At 39.2% G+C, this 17,229-nt stretch overlaps 1 protein-coding gene across 1 annotated transcript; it reads right to left on the bottom strand.

Moving 5' to 3' along the window:
• Nucleotides 1–1,073: 1,073 nt before the first annotated feature.
• LOC145069309 (uncharacterized) lies at nt 1,074–5,012 on the bottom strand. Its single transcript, XM_079016247.1, has 4 exons — nt 4,669–5,012; nt 4,381–4,460; nt 2,160–4,293; nt 1,074–1,961 (listed from the first exon to the last, which is right to left on the bottom strand). Exons 1-4 carry the CDS (start codon nt 4,952–4,954, stop codon nt 1,228–1,230), a joined length of 3,234 nt encoding a protein of 1,077 aa, XP_078872373.1. The 5' UTR covers nt 4,955–5,012; the 3' UTR covers nt 1,074–1,227.
• Nucleotides 5,013–17,229: the final 12,217 nt, after the last annotated feature.

Raw genomic sequence — 17,229 nt, 5'->3', positions numbered from 1 at the left:
AGGGTTAGTCAATATTTGGACCTTAGAGTCATTAGAAGGGTAGGATAGTCTTTTACCCTTCCTAGAGGATGAATAGAGAGAAAGAGATTAGCCTAGCCCTGAAGGTTGTGATAATTAGAATATTTATTTCATGTGATTAGGCAGGGGCTAGACCAGAGTTTACCGAGTCAGAGATTTACTGAGATATCCGAGGTGAGTCTTCTCACTATACTTTACCTTGAGTAGGTAACTAGAGTTATGTGATACAGTGTTTGTATGCTATATATGTGTTATGTGTTGCACTGCATTATTCTATGTGATTTATGTTATTCATGTTTACAGAGTTAGAACCTGAAGGTTCACAGAGTTTGGGTGCACGGACCCACAGAATTATAGCCTCGAGTGGCTAATATGTGTGATATGTGGTATTTTGGGGAACTCACTAAGCTTTGTGCTTATAGTGTTTTATGTTATGTGTTTCAGGTACTAGTGAGGATCGCGGAAAGGCGCCGACTTCATCAGTACACACACGAGATTTTTATATTATGAGATCTTGGGATTGATATATGTTATGAATTGAGTTTCAAACAATGATGTTTTATGAATTATGATTTTATAAAACGCGAAGAATTGTTTTGAAATTTACGGTGTTACAGATCACGTCTTAAAAACAACATGGCTCGCCAATGCTTAACTTTGACCTTGCTGCCAAGCTACGACTCACGTTATTTAAATTTTCTTTTGTTTTTTTTCTTTTTGTTTTTTTTTTTGTTTTTGTTTTTTTTTGTTTTTGTTTTTGTTTTTGTTTTTTTCTTTTTTGTTTTTTTTTTTTTAAATAACTTATTCTCCTTTGTCTAGTAGTGATTGGATGCTAAAACATGAATTGTTATCTATGAGTCGTATTGCATGTGAATTGCTAATTGCCCTTGCACTACCTTTCATGCAAATTAATGCCGCTTTCCTAGCAATACTAAACTTATCATTGGCGTAAAATATCATCAACCAAAAGGATAATTCCACATTTTGAAATCTTGGCACATGACAAAGAACAGCCACATGATAAATATGCAAAACTCAAAAATCAATAACCCATACATAACACGCTCTTTCAAATCCTTTTGTCTGTATACAATCTATGTTTTGTGTAAGTGTGTAGTGAAAGAGAGATCCTACACCATCTCGGTGCATCTTTTAGACAAAACAAAGATACGCCAATTAGCTTTTTATTCGTATAAACAAATTGTCTCTTTACATCAATAGATCATCAAAAACAAGCTCATCTAACAGATCATCAGCAATCATCTCTTCAAGTTCAATGCCTACAAACTCTGCATCAGCCTGGAGGTTCATCCAACCATCCCCTTTCTGCAAATCACGGCTCAATACTCCATCATCTAATGACGGTTGAAGATCTTGTCTCCAACTCAGGTACATATTAACAATATCCCATACCTCTTCCAGAACACGGTATCCTACAGGCATTGGGCGAACCTTTGAACCATAAATCAATGGATTTGGGCAAAAAGTGCACGTTTTATTATGAATCTCCAGTAAAGCCTCATTGATTAAATCAAACAAAAGAAGATGATGGTCGTTGATGATCTTTTGAGCAGCTTCCCCATCCTTCATGGAATCCAGCTCTTCAAGATTGTTTGTTTGAAGGAAAGTAGCTTCCACTTCCTCAAATAATAAAGGATCAATTGGTTGGTAGCTAGAATACCATTCTCCAAGAACTTCATTGTCAAGAAAACCTGATCTCTCCATCACCTCTTTAACAAATTGGAACTCGATATTGTCCTTGACTGAGTCTAAATCCAAGTGTAAAAATCCATTTCTTTGCTTCTTATCATTCACTCTACTCTTTACACTCATGGCCATAGGTTTTTCATTGTTAGGTCTTTTGTTAGGAATAGATGGTTGGTCTGAGGTAGATGGTTGATCATCAATAGAGAACAAGTATTGTTGGTTTTCATCAGAAAATTCTGTAAGCATCAATGTAGACGACAAGATTCATGTTAGGTATATATATATAGATTGTGACTTTTTGAGAAGACTTGATAAAATTTAAAAAATTTCCACCCCATGATGAGTGATATTGTTATTGTGAAATAACCTAACCCAAGAAGACATTTTCAATGTGATCCAAAAAAAAAAAAAATGATACCATAAATGAAGAATACCTTCCAATGGAGATTGTGGTATGTCAATTAGAGATGGTGACTCAAGTATTGAATCTTGCATCAACTCTTCAACCTCGGGACCAGAGGTTAATGGTGAGCTTTCATTTTCTTGATCATGATCCAATGTATTTTCGCCAACTTCTAGGTCTTTATCAATACCCTGATCTTTGTCATCTGTTGTGCCCTTGATCACTAGTTTTTGTAAAGTAGGCTCACTCTCCTCGTCTAGTTTGTTTTGTTCAACCGTTTTGAACATTCCAAGAATTTCATTAAAGGACTTATCTTGTTCAACCTCAATTTCTGGACTTTCTTTAGTAGCCTCTTTTAGGTTGTCGGTTTTTTCTTCATGAACAGAACTATTAAGACTTTCATCAAGATTATCTTCAATGTCCAGCTTATCCTTTTCAATTAAACTGGTTTCATTGGTTTCACTTTCATTAGCAGCACTAGACCCCATTTGGTTATCGATATATTCTTGATGATCTGATGTATTTAAACTCACTCCAACATTTTCTTTAACGTCATCATCATCTCTGTCAACTAATTCAGTTTCCTCGGCTGCAGTAGTCTCCTTTTTATGGTCAATTTTTTCGTGAATATCAGAAGAATTTAAACCCATTACAAGTTTTTCATCTACGTGCTCATCTTTTTCAACTAGTTTGGTTTCCTTGACCTCACTTTCAATGGCAGCAGTAGACTCCTTTTGGTGGTTGATCTTTTCTAGATGATCAGAAGTACTTAAACCTGGATTTCCATCAACGACCTCATCTTCTTCATGTAATTTTGTTTGCTTTGTTGCAGTTTCAACAGCTGAACTATGCTCCTTTTGGGGGTCGTTCTTTTCTTGATGATCGGAAGTACTTAGACCTAGTCCAGAATTTTTACCAACTGTCCCATGTTTGTCGATTAATTTGGTTTCCTTGACTAGATTTTGTATAGCAGGAGTAGGCACAGATAGTTTGGCTGTAAATGCATAATGATCTAACGACTTTTGATCATCAACAATTGCATTGACGATACTTTGCTGCGTTTCCATTTCAGTTTTAACTGGAAACTCTTGGTTTTGGGTGAAATCAGAGGGACTAATAGCAGGTAATGAGTGAATGTTTTTGAGTGTTTTTCTCTCATTTGTGCCACTAGAAACATCTCCAGCTACACACAACCTTGGTTTGTGATCATTGATATGACCTTTGTCCTCTCTAATAGATGTTTGGCTTAATAGTTTTCGGTATTTGCTCATTGCTTCACCAGTGGATGCATTTTTTTTAAGATTTGCGTTGTCAACAACAGCCATTCGATGACTTCCTGTGCTACTAGTGGTGGAATTGCTTTTAATCTTTTCGGGGCTAACTTTTTTAGGATCTTTCGAATTCCTTCTACCATAAGGAATCTTGTGAAAAACTGCATCCATAAGAATCCTTCGCTTCTCCTTCTTTCGACTCTCTCGACTATCACGACTCTCTTTGTTCTCTTTCATGACTCTACCTATCTTTTGTCTAAGAGTCTTGGATTGATTGGTAGTTTGGTGGTTCTCCTTTTGTGAGCGTGAAGAGGGGCTTTTGAAAGATGCTGGCCTAGTTAGCATCGGTTTTGGAAACAGGGTATCATCCTTCCATTGATTCATTGGTAATATAAATTTCTCCTTGGTAGTTTCTTTATCTTTACAAGCTCTCAAGTTACTTTTAAGTTCTTCTATCTCGGAATCTTTTCTTTTCGTTAATCCACGTAGTATGGGGAAGGAAAAAGACTTTGTTAGTCCTTTGTTGCGACCATTTGAGGATTTCCGTAACATTTCCGTTGAAGTACGTTGTTGGTTTTGATCTCGATTTTCCAAGCTTTTCTGGTGTTCATATGCTTGAGCCTTTTGTCTCAGATAACTCACAGTTAACATCGCAGCACAGATATTACACTTTCTTTTCTTCATGGTTGATGGACTCTCACAATTATTTTGAGTAACTTTTGTTGGAGTTTTATCGTTTCGTTTACTTGGGGAACGTGTCGGCGAGGGAGAGCGTCGACGGGGTGAAGTTTTTTTCCTTCGTTTGATCATTTCGTCTGAGATCAGAGATCTTATTCGAAATTTCTTGGAGGCTTTAGATGCCAAGGGGCCAGCTTCTGTGCCTGAATGTTCTATCTAAAAAAAACATATAAAAAAGTAGATATTAATCAACTGCGAGTGGCTACAATCAAACATCACCATGATCGATCTTGATTCACTTACTTCGGATTTGTTCTTTTTATGATTACCCTGCACTTGACGTGCTTGACTTGTGGTGGCTACATGTTCGATAGTTTCCCCATCTGCACAAATTTGGAATATTTTGGAACGAACCACATCGACGTTAATTTTGGGTAGCTCTATGCATGGAATTACGATATATAATGAACAAATACATATATTTACGTCGGAAACATGCATTCCTAATTCTATATTCATATTATGAGATCGGTTTTAAACGCAAAGATAGGAGATAAATCTAACATTATAAAGAAATCATATAATACTCACCTATAATATGCTTTCCAGAACCTTTCCGTTTATCCGGAAGAGTTTTCCGGACGTTTTGCCATCGGTGACGGCGATTAAGTGCATGGAATATTTTATTAATACCTCCCGAATTAGCAGTCTGTAACTGCATGTTTGGTGGATCCTTATGTTGCATGTTCTTCCCCATTTTGATGATGTTAAACTCCTTTGCAAACAGATTACTTTTACGAACGTAAACATTCAGAAGTTCCGCTGGAATATACACATGAAAAATGACATCATACGTTCCTTTGCAAGAAAGAGACATGAAATTCAAGAGGAGGGAGAGGATTTGGTGTGGAGTTTTTCATACTTTTGGTCCCCGTTTACCCGCTAACTGCTTGTCCATAGCCATCCACTTATCCCCCTAACTTTTCTTGACAATTATAGACAATCGATCACCACATTTCCATCCTCTATTTATCCACTATTTATAAAATAAGACCATCTCACTTTTGATTCGTGAGTAAATCGAAATACGAACATAAAAAAGTCTTGGTAACGGAAGGAAATCTGTCAAAGGGGTACTGTTCTATAGAAAAATGTATATATAATATAATATAATTTTTTCCGAATGATTAAAATGTTTTTTTTTTTTTTGAAATATTAACTGATACATGAAGTATTTAATAATACATTAAACCTATATTCAAACATAACTAATTAAATATTATAATAAAAAGTGTCCGAACACAATAAAATTTAGTGTCAAATACGTTACAAGCAAATGTCAAATTCAATCTAACAATTGTTCAGATTAGAAACATAAACTAATTTCTACTAAAATGGTAAGACAAATATCATTTCGGTTTGACAGATTAACTGGGTGTATTGTTTTGGTCGAAAAAAGTCGCCATTTGTGCTCCAAATAAGGCTTGCCTTCATCACATTTCTCCCATTTCCAAGTCATTTTGCGCATTGCTTTCTCGCATTATATCTATTTCATTACAAAACAATTTCTATTAAAATGGTAAGAAAAATGTATATACTTAGTAAATCTACTTGACTTTTAAACCCTTATATCAATGTATTTTAGTTTATTCTAGGAATATGTTGTCAATTTAATCAAAAATAACAAAATAATATACTTTTTATCCTATAAACCACTGTACTCATAATACCAACATACTTTGAGTTTTTTCATCCATTATAAATATTACATACTATTTTTTTTCCATTATAGTCATGTACTCATGATAACAACATACTTTGAGTTTTTTACTCCCTTATAGCAATCAGTTTATGTAACATCCCGAAATTCAGGTATATCTATTTAACCCTTCTTCCTTTCCAAGTCGTCAAGTTTAGCCCCTAAATGAAAAACTATGGCCATTGAGTACGTTGTGCGTACTGAAGAGTACGTTGCGCACACTCATGCGCTTAGTTTGGACGCAGACCAGCCTAGGTACGCTGGGCGTACCCAGGGTTACGTTGGGCGTAGCTGGCCCAGATGCAAACCCTAATTGTGGCTTGTGGACTATAAAAGGAATGGTATGGTCTTGTCCACAGCCACCATTCCTCATAGAGAAACCCTAAGAGAGCAATATTATCATTCTAAGCTAGTGTATGATTGTTCTTGAGCTAGAAAGTGCCTTTGTGTGTTAGTGAAGAAGAAGAGGAGGTTCTTGTGGAGGCTATAAGTTGGAGTACAAGCTTGGATCTGAGTTCTACAGAGGGAGGAGCTTCACTTGCAGGTAAAAAGCTCAAAGCTTTCCTTATCATTTTTATTTGTGCTTCATGGACCAATTTTTAGGGTTTTTGGTCCCAAGGTGGAGACTTTATGAGCAAATGGTCTCCATAAGCTTAGATCTGCCATATTTCAGAGTAATATGAAATGTAGGTTCATAAAAATCCAATCTTTGAAGTGAATATTAAGTCATGCATGAGTTTAGGGCGTAATGGGGAAAGATGTTATATGTTTGAAGTGAATGGTGACATTTACAGCCATGCAAAGGCTTAAAGGTTTCAACTTTATGGATTAAGTGACCTTAGAAAGTTAGATCTAGAGTTTGAGTTTATGTCTTAACCGTTTAAGACCAAAAATCCATAAGATCATGAAACTAAGACTTACCTTGGGCGCAAATCTCAGTACGCGCAGCGTAAGGGTTTGAGACCCCGATTCTGGATCGCGGGAGTACGCCCCGCGTACTAGAGCCGGTATGTGTCGCGTACTGCTCCCTGTTGACATTCGTTGACTTTTAGGGTTTTAGTCAACATTTGGACTTTTGGGTCAAGGAGGGGTAAAATGGTCTTTTACTCTTCTATGGGATTGTAGAAAGGGATTTAATATAGCCTTGGAGAGCCATTATTTATTTGAGGATATTTTTTATGTGATTAGGCGGGGGCTAGATCAGTATATTCGTGTGCGAGATTATCCAAGTTACCCGAGGTAAGTTTTCTCGCTATACATTACCTAGAGTGGTATCTATGTGTAGACCGGAGGGTCTTGTGTGCTCTGTCTATGTATGAGATTATGTGCATTGTGATATATGTATGCTATGTGTTGTATAGACCGGACCGGAGGGTCCAACGATATAGACCGGACCGAAGGGTCCAAAGATACAGATCGGACCGAGGAGTCCAACGCGCTATGACCGAACCAGAGGGTCCAATGAGCTATGGGACTGGAGGGTCCCACTGAGACACATCGACCAGAGGGTCGTGTTGTAGCCTCGAGTGGCGTATGTGTTGTATGTGGTATTTTGGGGAAGTCACTAAGCATTTATGCTTACCATGTTGTGTGTTATGTGTTTTAGGTACCAGTGAGGATCGCAGGAAGGCGCCGACATGAGTTGTACACACTGGGGGATTTTATGTATTGAGATCTTGGGATTTGTTTTATTTGGATAATATGTGAACATTGAATTTTGGGATTTCTTTATGAATGAATTATGTGTTTAAAATGAAAAATTATTTTGAAAATTTAAGTTGTTACAAGTTGGTATTAGAGCCTTGGTTTGAGGGAATCGGATGCACCTTCGGGCGTATCTGAACTCAAACTGAGGATTTGAGAAATTTATCACAATAAAACAACTTTCCTAAAAGAGTAAAAGGGTTTTGAAACGAGCAGAACAGAGTAGTGTGTACGATCAGTCAGCGCCCAAACGGTGATTTCCCAAAATACGCTTACATTATGTGTTATGAGATATGATATGATATGTTATGCATGTTAGAGTAGGCTAGGTATTCATAATAAGACTAGAGTGGCCTGATTTGTGATGCCTTAGCCTAGCAGATTACTGCTACTATGAGATGCTTGAGAGTGAGTAGGTAGCAGCGAGGAGCTTACGAGAGGTCTGCTGGAGAGTAGCCTATGCATAGTGAGATTAGAGTACTTGTGATCTGGGATCCTAGGAGGAGGACTTGGGGTGAATACTGATGCGGTGTGGATGGTAGTATAGGGCTCGTACTACTGAAGACACTGGATCAGTGCACAGTCCAAGTAAGAATCCTTAGGGTACTAAGGAACAAGTAGGGTAGAGTTATCAGGTGCGAGTATACTCGAGCGAGTCTCAGATATTTTTATGTTGTATTTCAGAGACATCATGGTTGGGACACGCCACAGACCAGAGACGAGCGGCGTGAGTGACGACGAGCTTCGTCAGATCATCCACGATGAGGTGGCTGCGACTATCCGCGCAGAGATACCAGAGATGTTTGGGTCTATCAAGACCACCTTATTGAGACATTTGAGGAGAGATACACAGCGGTTACTGAGGCTGCGGTTGATGCATCTACTGCGGTTGTGGCTACTGTTAGACCTCAGGGGGACGACTCGTTGCTGTACTGGGAGTTCAGCAACACGAAGCCACCGAAGTTTGATGGGATGCGGGCTCTAATTGCTGCGATGAGATGGATTTGGCTTTTAGTTGGGGTCCTAAGCAGTAGGCCTTATTCGAGACACTTCGCCAGAGATTATGCGAAGCCCCGGTGTTAGCCCTTCCGAAGGGGATGGAGGATTTTGTGGTGTATTGTGACACATCGATATCAGGGTTGGGTGCGGTGCTGATGCAGAGGGGGCACATGATAGCATACGCATCAAGGCAGAGACGAGGTATCCCACCCACAATTTGGAGTTGGGGGCAGTGGTGTTTGCCCTTAAGATCTGGTGTCACTATTTTTATAGGGTTCGGTGTACCATATACACAGACCACAAAAGCTTGAAGTATTTGATGGATCAGCCCAACTTGAATATACGCCAGAGGAAATGGTTGGATGTGGTAAAGGATTATAATTGCGAGATCCTGTACCACCCAGGCAAGGCTAACGGTGTAGTCGATGCCCTGAGCCGTAGGGCGGAGAGTGCCCCGATACAAGACGTTTGTATGAGGTTGACGGTGATGACTCCGGTATTGGACACCATTCGGGAGGCCCAGGCAGAGGCCGTGAGACTGGAGAACCTCAAGAGAGAGCGGGTGATCAGGCAGGTATCTAAGTTCGTTACCGATAGCCGAGGGCTTATTACCTTTCAGGGTCGGATTTGGGTGTCGTTTACGGGCGGGGCACGTACCATTCTGATGGAGGAGGCACACAGGTCGAGGTTCTCGATCCATCCCGGGGCCACTAAGCTGTATTTGGACCTGAAGAGAGACTATTGGTGGCCCTATATGAAGAGGGATGTTACGTGGTTCGTTGAGAGGGGCTTGACCTGTCGCAGGGTCAAGGCCGAGCACCAGCGTCCGCATGGCAAGTTGCAGCCACTTGAGGTTCCCCAGTGGAAGTGGGATCAGATTTCTATGGATTTATCACCAAATTGACAAGGACCACGAGGGGAGTCGATGCAATTTGGATGATCGTCGACCGGCTGACGAAGAGCGCTCACTTCCTTGCTATCAGTGAGAACTCCTCTGTAGAGAGACTGACAGAGTTGTATGTGAGGGAGGTGGTATCACGACATAGAGTACCAATCTCAATTGTGTCAGATCGAGATGTACGTTTCACATCCAGGTTCTGAAGAAGTTCCATGAGAAGTTGGGCATGAGGCTGCATTTCATTACCGCTTACCACCCCTAGAAGGACGGACAGAGTGAACAGACAATTCAGATGCTCGAGGACATGCTTTGAGCATGTGTGTTGGACTTTGGAGGAAACGTATTTGTCATTGGCTGAGTTTTCCTATAACAACAGCCACCATTCGAGCATTGGTATGCCTCCCGTCGAGTTGTTGTATGGGAGGAGGTGTTGGACTCCCATCTGTTGGGGAGAGGTAGGGCAGAAAGTGATGGGTAGCACTGAGATAGTGCTTCAGACGACAAAGCAGATACAACAGGTCAGATAGCGGTTGTTAACAGCTCAGAGCCGCCAGAAGAGTTATGCGAATAGGCGAAGATCTGAGCTCGAGTTCCATGTGAGAGACTTCGTACTCTTGAAGGTATATCCTTGGAAGGGAGTGATCCGGTTCCGAAAGAGGGGAAAGTTGGGACCCCAGTACATTGGTCCTTTCAGGGTGACTGCTAGGGTGGGCAAGGTAGCGTACCGTTTGGAGCTACCTACGGAGTTGAGCAAGATACATGATACCTTCCACGTGTCTCAGTTGAGGAAGTGTATTACCAACGAGACGACAGTTGTACCGCTAGAGGACATTCATGGGGATGCGAGCCTGAATTATGTTGAGAGGCTAATCGCGAAGATCAAAAGATCAAGGTTCTAAGGAACAAGGAGGTGCCCCTAGTTCAGTTCCAGTGGCAACATCACAGAGAGTCCGAGCTGAGTTAGGAGCCAGAGTCAGAGATGCAGGAGCAGCATCCAGGGTTGTTTACGGCATGAGACTTCGAGGGCAAAGTCTGGTTCTAGTGGGGGAGAATTGTAACATCCTGAAATTGAAGTATATCTATTTAACCCTTCTTCCTTTCTAAATTGTCAAGTTTAGCCCCTAAAGGAAAAACTATGGCCATTGATTTCATTGGGCGTACTAAAGAGTACGTTGTGCGTAGTCAGACGCTTAGTTTGGATGCAGACTCGCCTAGGTACGCTGGGCATACCCAGGGTTACGCTGGGCGTAGCTGGCCCATATACAAACCCTAATTGTGGTTTGTGGACTATAAAAGGAATGATATGGTCTTGTCCCCAGCCACCATTCCTAAGAGAGAAACCCTAGGAGACCAATATTATCATTCTAAGCTAGTGTGTGAGTGTTCTTAAGGTAGAAAGTACCTTTGTGTGTTAGTGTAAAAGAAGAGAAGGTTCTTGTGGACGCTAGAAGTTGGAGTACAAGCTTGGATCTGAGTTCTACAGAGGGAGGAGCTTCACTTGGAGGTAAAAAGCTCAAAGCTTTCCTTGTCATTTTTGATTTGTGCTTTATGGACCAATTTTAGGGTTTTTAGTCCCAAGGTGGAGACTTTATGAGCAAATGGTCTCCATAAGCTTAGATCTACCATATTTTAGAGTAATATGAGATGTAGGTTCATAAAAATCCAGTCTTGGACGTGAATATTAAGTCATGCATGAGTTTAGGGCTTAATGATGAAAGAGGTTATATGTTTGAAGTGATTGGTGACCTTTACGGCCATGCAAAGGCTTAAAGGTTTCAACTTTATGGATTAAGTGACCTTAGAAAAGTCAGATCTGGAGTTTGAATTTATGTCTTAACCGTTTAAGACCAAAATCCATAAGAGGATGAAACTAAGAGTTACGTTGGGTGTAAATCTCAGTACGCGCGGCGTAAGGGTTTGAGACCCCGATTCTGGATCGTCGGAGTACGCCCCGCGTACTAGAGCTGGTACGCACCGCGAACTCCCCCCTGTTGACTTTCTTTGACTTTTAGGGTTTTAGTCAACATTTGGACTTTTGGGTCAAGGAGGGGTAAAATGGTCTTTTACTCTTCTGTGGGATTGTAGAAAGGGATTTAATGTAGCCTTGGAGAGCCATTATTTATTTGAGGATGTTGTTTATGTGATTAGGCGGAGGCTAGATCAGTATATTCGTGTGTGAGATTATCCGAGTTACCCGAGGTGAGTCTTCTCACTATACATTACCTAGAGTGGTATCAATGTGTAGACCGGAGGGTCTTGTGTGCTATGTGTATATATGAGATTATGTGCATTGTGATATATGTATGCTATGTGTTGTATAGACCAGACCGGAGGGTCCAATGATATATACCGGATCGAAGGGTCCAACGATACAGACCGGACCGAAGGGTCCAACGAGTTATGACCGGACCAGAGGGTCCAACGAGCTACGGGACTGGAGGGTCCCGCTGAGACACATCGATCGGAGGGTGGTGTTGTAGCCTCGAGTGGCGTATGTGTTGTATGTGGTATTTTGGGGAACTCACTAAGCATTTATGCTTACCGTGTTGTGTGTTATTAGTTTCGGGTACCAGTGAGGATCGCGGGAAGGCGTCGACATGAGTCGTACACATTGGGGGATTTTATGTATTGAGATCTTGGGATTTGTTTTATTCGGATAATATGTGAACATTGAATTTTGGGATTTCTTTATGAATAAATCTTGTGTTTAAAATGAAAATTTGTTTTGAAAATTTACATTGTTACAATTTAATCCAAAATAACAACTTACTATACCTTTTGTCCATTATAGCCATATACTCATTACAACAACATATTTTGAGTTTTTTTATCCATTATTGCAATTAGTTTAGTCCATAATAATAGCATACTATACCTTTTGTCCAATATAGCAATGTACTCATAATAACAACATACTTTGAGTTTTTTTTATCTATTAGAGGAATCTATGTAATAAATAATAACAACAAACTATACTTTTCTACATTATACATTATAACAATGTACTCATAATAACACCATACTATATATATATATATATATATATATATATATATATATATATAGCGATATAGCGATATAGGGGTTGACCTTGTGCAATATATAACTATGTGCTATCTTAGTTGCAAGATGAAGGATACGTAGGAGAACCCATCTTGGAAAGCTATTTGAGGTATAAAGCTCTTAACTTGATGGTTTATCTTGTTTGATCTAGTTAGGGCTTTTTGTTCTTTTTATTGTCCTTTAAGTCATGCATGAGAGTATGAGTTACTCCATAAGATAAGGATGATAGATCTTAGCATTTTTGAGGTCCCTTGTTCATAAAAAAGCAATCTTGATGAGTTATAGTAGACCATACATGAGTTAGGGTTCTTATTATGGATTTTATTGAGTATTGGATCCTATTAAGACATGCAAAAGAGTAAAGTTGCCAACTATAGTTGATAAGACATTATTTAGGGTCAGATATGAGAATTGGACATAGTGGCTTCAATGATTAAGCACTTAATGGCGAGTTGGTCTTGCTGCAGAGTACGTTGCGAGTACCCAGCAAGTACGCCACATATACTAGCCAAAGATGGCATACGTTGGGTGTAAGTCTGAGTACGTTGGGTGTACGCAGGAGTCTTGACTTTTGTTGACTTTTGCGATTTGGGCCATATTTGGACTATTATAGTTTTTGGCCTTGCTGGCCCAATAGTCTTTCTGACTTTTGGCCATTGTTAGGATGTGGACTGTAACACCCCATTTCCAAGACAAACCCTAAATTTGAAGATGTGTTTCAAGTAATATTTTATTCCGATATATGTAGATATTTAACGAAAGAGTTTAGTGAAAAGTGTGTAACTCGAATTATTATTGGTTTTGGAGGTTTAAAGAGTGCTTTTGGGATTCGTATTGGAAATAACATTTGAACATATGGCTAAAGGATAACCAATTGGGCTCATTTTGTAGTTTTTGGACTTATATTGAAATTATTTCATAGAGGAGGGACTATTTTGGTTAATTTGGATGTAATTTGAAAGAAAAAAGGAGGAAGGGCTAAATATGTCATAATTGAGACTTTGGGGTTAAAAAGGTAAGTTCTGGATTTAAATTGAAAAGGATCTTAAAGATAGGGGTTGGATGGTAAGTATTGGATTAAAGTTGAGAATATTTTATGGAGGTAGGGGCTAAAAGGTAAGATTTGGGTTTAAATTGGAATAGATCTGTTGGGGAGGGCTGATATTGGTAAAATGGACTGAAGTTTGATGAAACACAGGTTAAACCTGTCACCCTCTCCTGCAGCCTCCATATATATAAGTGTATTACAAACCCTAACCCTAGGGAAAGGATGTAGTCGCAACCACCACCCTTAGCCTCCAACACCGGCACCGCCACCATGCCATTTCCGATTAGCAAACGACGACAAGGACCATCGAAGCCAACCACCTCATATTTTTTCTACCGCTAGGAAATGGAATTGCGGGTGTTGTCACCGCCATATGCCACCAGGTGGGTGGTTGGGTTCATTTTGCGAACATATGGAGTGTGTGTGTGTGCTTTGTTTGACCGGACAACTTCAGGAGAAGCCACCATCACCACCGTGAGGTGGTGGCTAGTACCTTGTACCACCGGCGACCACCACAAGGGTGGCTGTGTGCATGTGTTTATCTCATTATGTGTGTGTTTATTTTTGGATTTTATGTTGTATAATTGTAATTAGTGACGGAATAATCAAGAAATTCATAACCACCGCCGTGAGGTGGTGGCTGCCGCCTTCTACTGCCACTAGTCGCCGCGTTGGGTGGCGGTGTGCTTTTGCTTGTGTTTGGATTTCTTTTGGGATGCTTGGACATAATTGGACTAGAACCATAACCACCACCGTGAGGTGGTGGCCGCCGCTGTGAGCGGCCACTGACCACCACTACCCGAGACGGTAGTGGGTGGTGCCCGACTTATTTAACCCTAGCTGACCTGATGAAACCCTAATTGATCTAAAGCCTTAGCTTTTCGGCCTAGTTGGTTTGTTTTGGGTGGGAAACCCTAATTAGGGTTTAGAAAACCCTAAGCTTGGAGATTTTAATATGGACTTATCGAGACCCACGATTTAGCCAATGGATTTGAATTATGAATTACACCCGATCACACTGTATGATTAACCTAGTAGATTGATGGACTTAATAGATGAAGTCCTTAATGGGTTGAGTAAGAAGCTCTTAACCCTAATTGTTATTTAATGTGAAAACCCTAATATTTCCTAGGCCTTATGTTGGGCCTTTTTATTGGGCTTTGGTGATTGGGCTATTGATGGGGCATACAAGAACAAGCATATGGACTAGAATAATTTGATGGGATTTAGGGTAAGGCACGTGTAAGGGGTTTGGGCCTGTCACAACTAGCATTTTTAGCTAGGAAATTCTGCCTTCATGTAAAATCAACTCTTGTATAACTTATAATCTAAGTTGATGTCATGTACTATGCTAATTCAAAATTAACCATTTGAATCAAAACTCATGAGTGATATTCAAAACCTAATTTAATACATCTCATCTACTCAACTATGGATTTGAAACCCTAATATCCCGGTTCAAACTCAGAATGGGTTGGGATCCTCTTGTTGGGCCTAATGGGCAAGTAACTCTCAATTTGGTTATTTTGGGTCAAGGAACCTTATTTGTGCCTTAAATAGACCCATATTCATTAAATAATAGCATTTTGGGTCATAAGACTCCTCATGGGCCTTATTGGGCCTAAAATTTCTCACTTTGTTGTCATTGGCCTTAATGGGTCGTAAATGGTTTCTTGAACCCTAATGGCTCGTAAACTCCTTTTCCTTGTCATTAAAGGGCCGTAAACCCTCATATGGGCCCAATGGGCCGAAAAACTTCAATTTTGACCTCATAATTTCGAGCATAATCAAGAAAAGGCCCAAACTTTTCCTTCTCTTTTCCTTCCCTCTCATTCTCGGCTATAAAAAAAAACAATAGGATAATTAAGGAGTGTCACCTCACTAATGTCTAGAGGTTAACCAAGCAATTATACATCATATATCTAGGCTAATCTCCTGTTCCAAACCAAACATCTTGTCATATCTCTCTCTTCTCTCCCTCTCCTTCTATTCTCGGCCATAAGAGCCTACACCACCACCCACACTTCAACAATCTCAACCTCTAAACTCCTCTAAACACTCTCAAGGAAACCTCCCTTATTCTCCAAAAATTTTGCGTGTGCTAAGTGTATATCCAAGAATACTTTATCTAAAAGTCCACTCATTTGGTAAGCTACTCTCTAATTATGATGATTTACTTCATTTTATGATAAACTTCACTCCTTAACACATCATTTCGTGATCCATGCCCTTAGATCCATCTTAAGTTCAAAAACTCCACTCAAGAAGCTTGCTAGGGCCAAAATCCTTCTCATTCTTCATCAAAAACTGAAACCTTCAAACCAATGTGAGTTTATACCCCCTAATTTTGGTTTTTACTATGTTTTGGGGGAGAATACAAGTTGTTTTGTGTATATCTATGTGTATATGCATGTTTTTGTGTGTTTTTCATGATATAAGTGTGATTATGTGTTTTAAATTTCATAAAGTTGAAAATATACTAACTTATGATGATATTTAGAGAACATAACACTTATTACAACATATAATGTAAAGAAAAGGTTTAAAACACTTCAATGATGTTTAAAACTAAGAAAATTGCATGAGAGGGCCAAAATGACAAAATAATCAAAAGTGAGGTTATTTATATAACTCACGTCTTTAAGGGACCAAAAAGGATTTATTTTTGATAAACATGAATCTTTATTGTATTTGTGATTTTAAAAGGGCTAAAAGTGTAAATTATCACAAATGGGCATAATTTGGGCTTTCACAACTTTTGGGCCAAATATTGTAAATTTTTGGACTTTTGTGGGCTTAAGTGTCATTTAAAACAAAGTTGTGCAAAAAATGTAAATTTTCAATAAAAAGGGCTGAAAATGTAACTTTATTAAAACATGGGCCAAAAAGATAAATTTATTTATAAATGAGCCGAGAATGCATGTTTTCATAAACTTAAGCCAAAAATGATATTTTTGACAAAAGTGGGTTAAAAATGTTATTTTTACTTAAAACTAGCCTTAAATACAAACTTTTGGCCTTAAAGGACCTAAAGTGTCATTTTTACCAAAAAGTGCCTTAATCGTAAATTTTCGGTTTTAAGGACAAAAAATGTGTTTTTAATCAAAATGGGTCTTTTATGTCGTTTTGGTAAACAACTAAACTTAACAACCAACGTAACAACAAGCGGATCAACAAACGGATCAATTACGTCACCTTTCATGTTTACTGGGCCTGGAGTATAATTTACATGCTTAATGGGCATTAGTTGTCCCTTTTACATGTTTATTGGTCCTGGAATATAGTTTACATGCTTAGTGGGCCTTAGTTGTCCCTTGTACATGTTTATTGGGCCTGAAATATAATTTACATGTTTAGTGGGCCTTAGTTGCCATTTTACATGTTTATTGGGCCTGGAATACACCTTGAATGCTTATTGGGACTGGAATATAATTTACATGTTCAATGGGCCTTAGTTGTCCTTATACATGTTTAATTGGGCCTGGAATACACCTTACATGTTTATTGGGCCTTCGTCGTCCATCTACATGCTTGATAATTTCACGCATTCACAAACGTACACATTGTGCTTCGAAAACTAAATACTTACACGAAAACAATATACTCTGTGCAACTTCATATTCGCGTAAATTTGGTTAAGGATCTTATGAGACATATTGTTTGGAACCTATTGAGTATATA

This window comes from Lactuca serriola, chromosome 8 (genome assembly GCF_051521515.1).
Source record: "Lactuca serriola cultivar US96UC23 chromosome 8, Lser_US96UC23_V15, whole genome shotgun sequence".
NCBI classification, from domain to species: domain Eukaryota; kingdom Viridiplantae; phylum Streptophyta; class Magnoliopsida; order Asterales; family Asteraceae; genus Lactuca; species Lactuca serriola.
This window is presented reverse-complemented; position numbering and strand designations above follow the sequence as displayed.